The sequence below is a fragment of the Heloderma suspectum genome, chromosome 4 (genome assembly GCF_057233095.1).
Source record: "Heloderma suspectum isolate Gila_16-S chromosome 4, 16-S_ref, whole genome shotgun sequence".
Classification (NCBI taxonomy): domain Eukaryota; kingdom Metazoa; phylum Chordata; class Lepidosauria; order Squamata; family Helodermatidae; genus Heloderma; species Heloderma suspectum.
In genome coordinates this window covers 261562818-261575075 of record NC_139461.1, presented here as the reverse complement: position 1 = coordinate 261575075, position 12258 = coordinate 261562818, and the positions used below count along the sequence as shown (strand labels likewise).

Sequence of the window (12258 nt, the reverse complement as noted above, 5' to 3'; positions counted from 1 at the left end):
CTTATTATTTTATTTTGGAAGAGAGCAAACAAAGTGAATAGAAATTGCTCTGAACATCTTCTGGGGGTGGGGGCAGAGAACCTTCACTGAAGCAGAAACTCATCTAGAACAAAAGCCAAAACTCCCATTAAACTAGATCCACAAATAGCTTGTTGCCCCAGGGAACCAAAGATTTTCTCTCCATGATCACTTTAATTTGGGGAGGGTATTTCAGCTTTCATGGGTTGACTTTTGTTTTATTTTTAACGTTCAGAATGTAAGCAGCATTTCCAGAATTCCAACCAGTGTTCTCTACAACAACCTTCCCTAACCTGACACCCTCCAGAAGCCACTGGCTGGGGATGATGGGAGTTATAGTCCAACATATCTGGAGGGTCCCAGGTTGGGAAAGGCTGTTCTGTATAACACCTAGCACAATGTAGAGTCCCCAGTTGTTCTAAGACTTCCTTGGGATAGTAGAATGTGGTCACCAGTGATGGGTAATTGAATGTAGCCATAGCGTGTCCTGCTGTAAGCTTAGGCAATGGTACTTGTAGAGGGGATTAACTTAGAAGAGAAGAGGAGGTACACAGTCCAAGTACCGGGTGGAACGAGACAGTGTGGACATGGTGGGAGGACTGAGGCAAACAGAAGAATGAGATGAGAAGTAAGAGGCACAGGGCTGCTGTCTCAGGTTAGTTTTCCAAAGGGGGGAGAACAGGTTTTAGTGAGGGAGCAAGGTCCAAAGCCCAGCTCTTGGGAATATCCAAGGTAAAAATGAAAACTGCAATGCACTTGAAGATCATTTCTTATAACCATAGCAATTGCTATAGTTATCAGCATGGGCCAATCACCCCTCCTTTGGAAGCAAACTGATTTGTACCATTGCTCTGCATGCTACACATGACATTAATTATGTAACATGCAGCTCCCCTTCCTGTTTTTCTTTACTCTAATATAAAGCTGTGGGAGGCCCAATCCAGATTGGGACCACCACACATGAAGAGGGAAAGTTTAATCTAAACCATCAGGCTATCTCAACCATCAAAGAAAGAATTGGATGGATCTGAGGGAAAACCATTTGTGGAGAAGTAACAACCATCACAGAGCCTAGTCAAGATTAAAGCCTTACTCAGCTTTATTTAGATGTGTGCTATCTCAGGTGCTAATTACCATCACAAAACTCTGCCTTTAGGTCCAAGAACAAAATGTACTCCTTTGATCTGCTTTTGCTAAGGCAAACTCTTAGCAACATGAGGGGTGGAGGAGCATTCATGAATAAATGAATAAGTGAAAATCCCAAACCAGTAAAACAAATACTACACAGCATACAGATCTTCTGAGGATATGAAAAAAGAATATGAACAAACCAGATGTTACAGCTGTTGGGCACTGCACCCTGATGCACTAGTGGAAGTTGCTCAGTTACAGCATTCATGAGGACCAATTAACCATCTGTATGAAATAGGCGAGATGAACAAAGACACAGGGCAGCATTCTCATGAGATCAGCATGTGCCATTATGTTATTCTGAAAACAACAAACTATGCATGTAACTGACATGCACAACACGGCTGAACATCTGGCCACTTATATGAGCATCTACAAGGCAAGTGTCATTAAAACTTACCATCATCTTCAGTAACTGATACAGGAAGGGAACCCTGGATTTTTTATTTGTTTGTTTATTACATTTCTTATTGCCCAATAGCCAAAGCTCTCTGGATAGCTAACTGAAAGTCCTGGTTTATTTTACTAGTTAAAGGCAGGTCAGCATTTAATGTTTCACTACCTGTTGGATGAACAGGAGAATATCTGTTACTGCAGGAGAAGAGCTAAGTGCCTGCCTTCCATGGGAGACATTTTGAGTTTTTTTCACCAAATAGTCCCCTTTTCATTATTGTCCCTTGTTATTTTTCCCCTATTCACACTGCGTGGGAGTCCCAGCAGAGGTAGAGAAAACAGCATACAGTTTCTCAAGGCATGTCCAGAGGGCAATGGTTCATGCTGTATTTGCTGTATGTGTGCAGCAGGGCTGGCCTTAGGAATGGCACGAGCTGGACACTTGTCCTTGGTGCTGAACTTAAGGGGGCAACAAACTGAGTTCAATTATGGGTTTGGTTTTGTTCTTGGTGTACAGTCCACTGTGATCTAGGTTGACAAAAAGCAGTAAGGGTGCAATCCTATGCATGTTTAGAAAGAAAAAAAAGCCCTACCACTCCCAGCATTCCGGCTGGGGAATGGTGGGAGTTGTAGGATGTTTTTCTGCCTAAACATGCATAGGATTGCACCCTAAATGCCTTTAATCTCCCCGCCCCAAACATCTACAGGCTATTGGCTACTAACTACAAAAATGAACTTCCATCTATTAGCTTTACGGTATTTTTTCTCAGTTTGATGTCATTCATTCTAGATAAAAATCAATGGAATGTGGCTTTACTTGAGGCAAGATTACCCAGCACTACAAATACCATAAATAGTCTGAGCATTTTGTGTGTGCGAAAGCTATAACTTGACGGGGAGGAGGGTGATGAAAATGTTCCTCAACCAGGATGCTATTTATCCTAAGGTCAGCCCTGAATAAAATGTGCTAATTGTGAAGAGTGGGAAATATGCAAAATAGGTGCCTATGTATCCAAGTTCATAGCATGCCACCTTTGGTGTAGACTGCATGGTCGCAGAATTGTTTTGCGTATGATATGAGCAGGTGAGGATATAGGGGAACCAGTGTGGGATGAAGGTGCATGTGTGTGTGGACTAGAGGGGCTGGATATACAATGGGTACATGTCTGACCTTCAGAGCTATTACTTAGAAATGTCCCTTGGGGATACCTTACAGTGGCCAAACTGAAACAACCCTTTTGTGCTAATCAGTATTAGCGCATGACTTGCCCTATAAATCATCACCAAATGACCCTTTGTCTATTTCTGCCCACAGCAAAATCCAGCACCTGGATTGAATGTCCCTGTAGCAGAGCCATCCCATTCCCTTTCTCCTGTGATGCTGTCTCACTCCAAATATTCCAAGGTATCAGACAAGGGTCATTTGTACAAGAAAATATATTTATAAGAACAACAACCAACAGTCTGTTTTCTACAAACACTGATGGAAAGGGGCTTAGCAGAGATTTCTGGAGGATAAGATTGGATGTATCTGGCATCACAGATTCCCACTGTTATCTGCTCATTACTATAAAACAGATATGAAATTCAATAGTAAGGCCATTTCAGTATTTTGGGGCCATGATATTTATTTGTTTAAAATAATGCATCGGGTACTTATTGAGTGCAGGTGAAACTCTAGGGGGATTATTCAAAAGCAACTCCATCTGTGCATTTAGAGCACACACACACACTGCCATCTGGTACCTTCCAGAAGTAGTGGTCCACAACTCTCAGTATTGTTTACCATTGGGCATGCTGACTGGGGCTGATGAGAGTTGAAGTCCAAAACATCTGGTGGGCACCAGGTTGGGAAAGCTGATTTAAGATGCAATCCTAAGCATATTTAGACAGAAAAAAGGCCCACAGCTCCCAGCATGCCTCGGCCAGCATGGTGTGAGTTATACGGCATTTTTCTGTCTCAGTATGCATAGGACTGTGTTGTTAGAGTCATGAAAGTCTCTAGAGAGAGCCCATCAAAATTGGAATCAGTATTTTTTAATTATTTTTTTTTGCCAGTATCTCAAATTCCTTCTAAACAAAGAAGCTTGGAATAGATTCTTAGGTGTTTTTAAAGGATTTCAGTTGTTTTATAAGCTGATGTTATGCAAGTATCAAATGCTCAAGTTTTTGCCCATCTTCTGTGAGAGAAGATCATGAAAAGACCGATATTCCACTCCTCTGCAAGCAACAATGTTGGTGTTACTACGCCACTCCTATCACCTGCCACATCCCCTGAATTCAGACATTGGAGAAATGACCCTGCATGTCTTAGGGTGCAATCCTATGCATGTTTAGACCAAAAAAAGCCCTACAACTCCCAGCATTCCCCAGCCAGCCATGAGAGTGAATGAGATTGCACCCTTACTAACTATAGTATAGAGTTAGATTTCCTGACTTTCTGGGACTTAAAAGCTGCTTTAGTCATGTGGCAGCAGCAAACCCAGGTTGTCACAGTCACACTTTATATTTTCAGGTGTAGTCTTAACACATGTGTATGTCTATGTCTCTCAATGCTGGTTTGTACATTTTCTCTAGTGTAGAATATTTTCTTTGGTATGTTTTCTCTCATTTGCATGAAATGTGGGAGAACGTTAATGTCAATATTCAGATGTGGGGCTTTGGATAGTGTACCAAAGGAAGACACCTTTGAAGTACTGAACCCTAAATTAGTAGGCAGCACAAAAATAACATTGTGAGTTTGTTGTATCATCCACAGGCATTTGCAGATGCAACTAGCTTGATAACTACATGTAGAATAACACAAGATCTGTGAGCAAGTATTCAGAAGTTTGGATAACCTTAGTTTGAAATTACACTTCATAGTCTCAAGACAGATGGTCAGTGATTTCTAATCTTGAGTGCCTAAAAATGCACATATCCTGTATACCAACCTTCCCCAACTTGGTGCCCTCCAGATTTTTTTGACTTCAACTTCCAACAGCCTGAGTCAGCATGGTGAATGGTCAGGAATGCTGGGAATTATATTCCAAAGCCTCTGGAGAGCACCTGGATGGGGAAGGCTACTGTATGCTATACCATATATTTACTTCCAACTTGATCTGATTTTCATTTTGAAAAATGACCTCATGACTAGGAAGTGGATGTCGCTGAACTGCATTAGCCAATTTTTAGAAGAAAGATTGCATGAAGTTTTGATTCAGTTCAGGGTTTTGTTTTTTAACTGCCATACACACATTCTAAAATGGGATGCCACACAGATACCCAAGTAAGGGCAGCCTTTTTCTAGATCAGATAAGGAACCTGACTTTGGCTGGCTATACTTATTTTTCATGATGGACCTGGTGATCACAGGCTCAGCAACAGGATGCTGTTTTGCAAAACAAAACAAACATTACACTGGCAGTCTGTCCCTTGATGCAGACATCACTGTAGTAATAATTCCTAAATAATCTATGGAATGGCAGTATTGTTATTGCTGTATGTTTTTTTCTCTCTCTCTCTCATACTATTATTTAAATTAATTAAGGGGACAAAACTGTACTTTCTTTAAGCCCAGTCTTTTTAATCTTCTGTAATGGCAGAAACTAAAAATGCATAAAAAACCAAATACAAATAAAACGATCTTTAAAAAAACACACACAACTATTATCCTATGTGATCCGCAAACATTGGCTCAGTAATTCTTACAATAACCCTGTATGGTAGGCCAGCATTATTTTTTATTCCCATATTACAGATCAGGAGAGGGGGGCTGAAGCTCAGCAATAGTGACTTGCCTAAGGCCTCTCAGTGAGCACATGGCTAAGCTGAGATTTGAACCCAAGACATCACTGCTCGTCACTTAACCACCACATTACAATTAACTCACTGGCTGGCTTTCAGTAGTACATTGCCATAAATTACAGAGTTGGAAGGGACCCACAGGATTTTCTGACCCATTATCTGCCCTTCAGCCTTTTTTAGGAATTCGCCAAGATAGGCACTCCACAAACTTCCTGGGCAGTTTATTTCCTTGCTCCCTAGTTCTCCTTGCCTGGAACAATTTTCCTACTATTTAAATTAAGCCTCTCTCTCCCTGCAGCTCAAGACTCATTACTGCATGTTCCATTTGATGTAGTCAGGGGGAACGATGGTTCCTCCCTTTTTTTCTTTCTGGTGAACTTTTGGACTCTCTTCTTATGATTTGTTTTTCAATCTTTGCCAGAGCTTAAAACAAATCCCATCTCCTCAATTTCTGCTCAAAACTTTCCTCTGTAAATATTCAAAGTCAGTATCTGATATCCAGTGACAGCATGCCAGCAGCTATCAAACAGAGTAAGATATAAAATACTGAAATCAACTGACAGAGTTTGATAGCTGGCATGCCGAGGTAGTTAGTATTTGATAGGTGATATGTGCTGGTAATGGTTTGTAGTATTTGATCAAAAAAATGTTGGAATAGAATTTAACATAAAATATTAAATACATTTGTTGGAACTCTGACAATATTTGAGCGGTAACTTATGGTATTTGGCACATAACATCTGAGAAAAAGGAAACAATCAAAAGACTGTTCTATCTTTACCCTCAAATTTTGTCACATTTCATATTTTGTGGTCAACATTCGGAGTCAAAATCTGAATTCTGTCATATTTTGAAATTATTCACAATTTCAGCTCTACCCTTGACCTTTCTTGTCATTCGCTTCTGAATTGTAGTGCCTAGAAATGAACAGATTTCATTGGCACAAATCTCATTCTTACCCACTCTTCACTATAAATATGTTTTCATCTTATTCATCTGCACATTTTTCTGCTTAAGCAATCTTAGTTTGCTTATCTTATTCATACATCTTTTGCTTATCCTTGTCATTTGTCCTCAGCATTTCATTCAGTTCTCCATCCCCTTCTCTTTCTTTTATCACTTTCTCCTAATACGTTTGCTGAGTATTTTGTTGATAAGGTCTCTATATGAACTTGCACCGCCTTATCTCACATGTTGATTTCTCTGTACTGACCTCCTTTTGCCCTTTGTTCTTCTAATACTAACTTACTTGTTAAACCTCCTGTTTCTTGGGCTTTCCTTCTTGGTTGCTTATGTCCTTTCTCTCTTGCTACACCATAACTATGAAACTCTCCTCGCTGCCCCTTAACATTTCATTAGTTACTTCCCATCACTTCTTTTTAAAAGATGTTAAAAACTGCTCTTTTTCCCCTTGCATTTCTAGTATGATCCATCTCCTATAGCTATTTGTATCTCTTCTGTTTCTTTCTGATTATGTTCTTCTTTGCATTAGCATATTCCCTAACTCTCACTGTTCCTTCTGTCCTCGTTTTATTAGATTATAACCCTATGGACAGAGACTGTGTATTTATTGTAAACATGATAAATGTTAGAAAAATAATTGATGATGAGCACAGCGTTCCAAATGTGTCAACAGTACCAAGCAAATTGGTACTAAAATTGCCCTTTTGATTGCTCAAGTTGTTTGTTATCCACTATAAACCTTCTGAGTGCCTAGGCCAGGAATCTCCAAGGAGTGGGCCAAATCCAGGTCTCTCGGTCTAGACCTCTGGCCAAGTCCTCCCCCACCAACTCACCTCTGAGTTCTTGATATTATTTACTCCATCCTGCTGTATCCCCCAACTACAAAACTGGTAGAGGGAACCTTGCACAAGATGGGGAAGGAAAATGCCTGGATGCAACTGCTTTTTTTTCTCATGATGTTGAGAAGTAAAAAAATTACTGTATTATTTAGGGATTTGCATGCAAACACTCTGAAAACACAAATTTGTGATTGGGATTATTGCATTATTGTGAAACACAACAGTGAACGTTCAATACTGATTGAAATTCTAAGAAACCATAGACTGCTCAAAAAGCTCTTCTCTCCCCAGTCCGATATGAAAGGTTTAGATGGAAATGATTAGTTGTATTGATAATTTTAGAGCTAAAATGTTTATTTTCAGCCATCCAAAGGGAGGCATCTAAAAAAACAAAACAAAACGCTGTTGCCCCAATCCAGCAGGCTGAATCCAGATTTAGGCATGCTTAGAGCAGACCCATTGAAATTAATGGGGCTTAAGTTAGTTGTGATTAATTTGTCCCATTGATTGCAATGGGTGTACTCTAAATATGACTACATCTGGATCCCACACAACTTTTCTTTTGAGTATGAAAGCTCCTAAGTGCAAGTGGAAGCACATCCATTCATGTTAATGGAGACTGCAACCATGCACATGGAAAGGGATACATGAATGGTGCCCTCCCTTCTCCTGCCATTTAATGTATGGGACTGCCCACTTCTGCAGATGTTCCATTTGTGCCTGAGCACACATGGAGCTCTGGATTGGGGTGCTAGTACATTTTTATGCACTGTTTATGACTTTGTTCAGTAACTTGCCACCTTTCTTCTTTCCTCAGTGGCATGGCAGAGCAGCCAGCTTTGACAGCCAAGGCTCATGCCCCTCTCCCAAACCACCTCCGACGCCATGATACATCAAGTGGTGAATCCAATGGGACTCAACCAAATTCTTTTTGTTTTGGTTTGAAATTTTGCCACGTGTCCTGAATTCTACAGCAACCTATTGCTGAATGGCAGAAGAACTGGACATCAGACACTGAGAGTACTTGTTTCTACGACGACAAAGGCAGCAAAACTGTTTTGTGGTCATAGTTGTCTTAGTTATTTATGTCTCTCAAGGTGGTGTTCTCTGTGGTTTTCACTTTTTGGATTTGGCTGCCTGGGGAGAAAAAGGTTGGGGGAATGAGATATGTGAGAGACATAGGATGACATTCTAGCCTGTAAACTAATGTGTAAAATAGCTATTTGTGCTGCGTGTATGGAGAGGGACAAATAGTAGAGAAGTGTTGGCGTTCTGCAGATAATCATACAGGTTTAAGAAGAGAAATGAGAGTGGGAAATGTGAATGAAAATTGAGAAGGCCTTGATTAGACTCTCTGTGACATGTGAACACCCCTTTGTTATTGTGATCAGTGACACATTACAGGTTTTCTTATTCATACTGTGATGTTCATGGAGTCTGTGCAGTGTTCATCCCAGCCTGCCCTTTGGTGTGTTTTAAAGAGTTGCTAATTCCTCAGGGAAAAATTAACAATTTTCTGATTTTATGTTCTCTAAAGAACCTTTTGCATGAGCTCAATTGCTTAAGGTCCAGCCCACTCCTGCTGCAGTTCTAGAGCTGGTCACAGCTTTGTAATTTAAAATCTGTCTCTCTTTTAAAGATCAATTTCCCATCCATTTTTTTTTCTTCTTGAGAGTAGTGAAAATGGCTGTATTTGTTGTAATTTCCTAACCTATTTTTGTCTGGGAGGTTTTTCTGGGACATTTTTCATTTAGCTTACATTAAAAAATGGGATCATTTGCCACAGTTAGGTGAAAACTATAACATTTTGAATATTTTTTACATTACCTTCTCCCTTAAATTTGAGAAATTAATTTTTTTAATCCCCGATGAAAAAATCATAGAATGGTAGGGTTGGAAGGGGCCTACAAGGCCATCGAGTCAACCCCGATGTTGAAAATTGTAATATATTTCCCGACATTGTTCTGAAAATAATTATTTTCAACCAATTCTAATTCCTTTGTTTGTAAAACCACAAGGTTGTCACATGGCATTCATCTTGGTCTGATCTTGAGGGTGCTAATAACTGCACATCAGCACTGCAGGTAATCTCAATCTGATGCCATTTTGGCTTGTGTAGCTTACAACATATTTGCCTTTGCCAGTTTGTTCTTTTTTCCTGCCCCTATGTCTGATTCTTGTTTTTTAATAGTGCAGTGTCCACATGCAGTATCTATATGAGTTAGATAAGACTAACATAGCCATCTTTGGGAACTATTGCATTAGGTTTGCTTGTGTCTCCTGTTCCTAGATTGCCTTCTAAAAATTATTTTCCATTTCTCAGGAGACATGGACAAGTGCATTGTTCCTCCATAGCCTAACAGCATGATTTCAAGAAGCTCGTGCTGCAAATCTTAGCAAGTGCTTTTTTTCAGTGCAGGTACTAGAGGTCGGATGATATTAAATCTACTTCAGCTCAGGCCTGGCACATACATTACCTTCAACATCATGGGAACTGCTGTGATGTAGCTGATTCTATGCCACCACCAGTAACATTTGAAAGACAGCAATCATGTGAGCAAGGCTGTTGATGAAGTTAGTGCCCACACCACCATTATCAGCCCCCAGGTAACATAGGAGCATGGCTCAGCTAATGTGAACAATGCTGCAGCTGAAGGAGCATGTGAGGATCTGGCATAAATATAGCTTTGTTATTCTATATATAGAAACAATCGTGTGTGTTTTGTTGGTTTTTTTAATAGAGTACACCAATACAGCTGACCCCAAATAGAAGTGTTAGATTCTCCCATTGGCTTTTCATTGCACAAAATAACCCTATTCTTTATCCCGAGGTCAATACTGAATTTTAAAACTACTGAGCACTATCTAGAGAAAGCTGAGTGCCCATACCTTTCACTGAAATCAATGGAATTGATTTCAGTCCCATTTATTTTAATGGGAACCAAGGTGTGCCTAACTTTGAAATCCCGTTGATTTCAGCAGGAACTGAGTGTGGCTAACTTTCTCTGAATTACATCCATCAATGTAATCCAAATAAGGTGATTCATGTCTGGAAACTAGGGATAGGTTTGCATTTCAGTTCAGTTTTGATAAGACTTCACCAAAATTCACAAAGTTCTCCATATGCAGGGCAAAAAGAACTCAAGATCTTTTAAAAAGTGAATGTGGGGGAAACCAAAATAGACAGATTCGTCCATACAGGGCCAGGACTTTGAGTGCTCAGCTCTTAAAAGTCTGAGTTTGGATCCCTGTGTATTCAACCATATTGGTGCTGAATTAGGGTTGCCACCTCCATTTTCTGACAGGCTTCTCATCGTTAACAGCTATATGGCAGGCAAGTATATCATGGCCCTCTCCTTGCTGAGAATAGCTATACCTGTCAAATTTGGGCAGATGGGTGAGAATTTCATTTCAGTACATTTTTATAGGAATTTACCAAAATTCACAAAGTTCTTCATATCTGGGAGATAAAGAACTCGAAATTTAAAAAAATTGAATGTCAGAGAAAGCAAAACTGACAGGTTGGTCCATCCCTACTGGAAACAAAGGTTCCAAGCATAGATCACCATTCTAGATCCGATTCTTCAAAGGCAAAAAAGGTGCTGGTGAGTGAATGATATCCAGCACTAGGTTGGTGCATGCACAGTACCTCTTGTGTACTGTGCACTGGCAAACAGATGATCAATGCTACCAGGCCTGAAAATGCTGGATGCTCGGTCAGTGGGTAGTGGCCAAAACCCAGGTGCCATCAAAGTGAGTGTCTTTGGATCAGGGAAATCAACTACAACCATGTTCATGGTTACCCATGCTTATGCTCATTGATTTAAATTGGCCTTTCCTATAAGATAGATTGCAGCCAATATCTTTGCCAAGCTTCTTGCAAATAGGTTTTGTTATGCTTTTCATTTCATACCTAACAAGTATTTTGCTGTTTCTTTCAAGTGATATTTGAAACAGTTTGCTTTTTGACTTGAAATAATATGGCCTGGAATGGCAGAAGTGTCCTCAAATTAGCATTGCACATTTCTGTTCAGCCAGGTCAGTTGAGAACTGAACCCAACAATTACACACACAAAACACCCCAAACCTCACTCATTATCTACAGCAGGGTTTGGGGAATGAGTGGCCCTCCAGATGCTGTTGGACTTCAAGTCCCATCAGCCCTAGCCAGTATAGCCAGATGGGAATTGCAGACCAACTGACAACTGGAGGCCACATGTTTCCTATCCCTGATCTACACACTGAGTTAATGTTCTGACTCACTGATCTAAAAACTTTCCAGACTCATGTATATAACTTTGCAGGGAAATTTTGTTCAGTGAGAGACCAATTCGTTCCAGCTCCTCACCACACCTTGTGTCTTAATTTTCTCTGTATGTGCCACATGCTAAAGGAGCATCGATCTAATAAAATGACTTTTTTGGAACCTATTGTCTTCGCCAATAGAGTATTTTTCTCTGTCTTATGCAATCATTGATGGGACACCCATTTTTAAAAACAAAACAAAAAACCATTATGCCGACAGAACAAAGGGCAAGTTGAAAGCAGAAAGAGTACTACAGCCGAGAGACTGTAGAATGCAGGGGTGGGGAACTCCTTTCAGTCCAAGGGCCAAATTCAGTTTTGGAAAAACTCTCGGGGGCCGCATTCCAGTGGTGGGCAGGACCAAAGGCAAGGGGGTGGGGCCAAAAATGCAAAAAATACTATCATATTGTAGCTTAAAGCTCTTCCTGCTAGTACCATGCATGGGGGTGTCTAAACAAGTAAAGCAGGCTCCCTGCTGCAGTCACCCTTCAGCTATGGTAGGTGGCATGGATGGCAGTGCTGGAGATAGTGTGGCCATGCCCACTCTGCCTCATGCGACTCTAATTGCACAAGCAAAACTAACTCTTGAATAAGTTTTTTGTAACTTCCTGAATTTGCTTGCTTTCCTCTTGCCTCACCATTCCTTTTTCCTTTTGTGTCATGTCTATTAGACTGTGATAGGACAGTGTCCATGTACAGTGCTTAGAAAATGTTAGGCCCTTTATAATATGATGATGATGAGGGTGGGGATGAGTGCATGGGA

General features: G+C 40.4%; 1 protein-coding gene across 3 annotated transcripts in view; it reads left to right on the top strand.

The window, feature by feature from the left end:
- SYT6 (synaptotagmin 6) overlaps positions 1 to 11619 on the top strand; it is a 227060-nt gene extending 215441 nt beyond the window's left edge. For 2 of the 3 annotated variants that reach the window (XM_084853547.1, XM_084853548.1), the window contains exons 8-9: positions 2918 to 3007; positions 8008 to 11619. In XM_084853547.1, the coding sequence (XP_084709673.1) occupies positions 2918 to 3007; positions 8008 to 8079 (162 nt within the window). In that variant the 3' untranslated portion in view covers positions 8080 to 11619. The remainder of the gene's footprint in view (positions 1 to 2917; positions 3008 to 8007) is intronic. The other variant, XM_084853549.1, reaches the window with a different exon arrangement.
- The last annotated feature ends 639 nt before the right edge of the window (positions 11620 to 12258 follow it).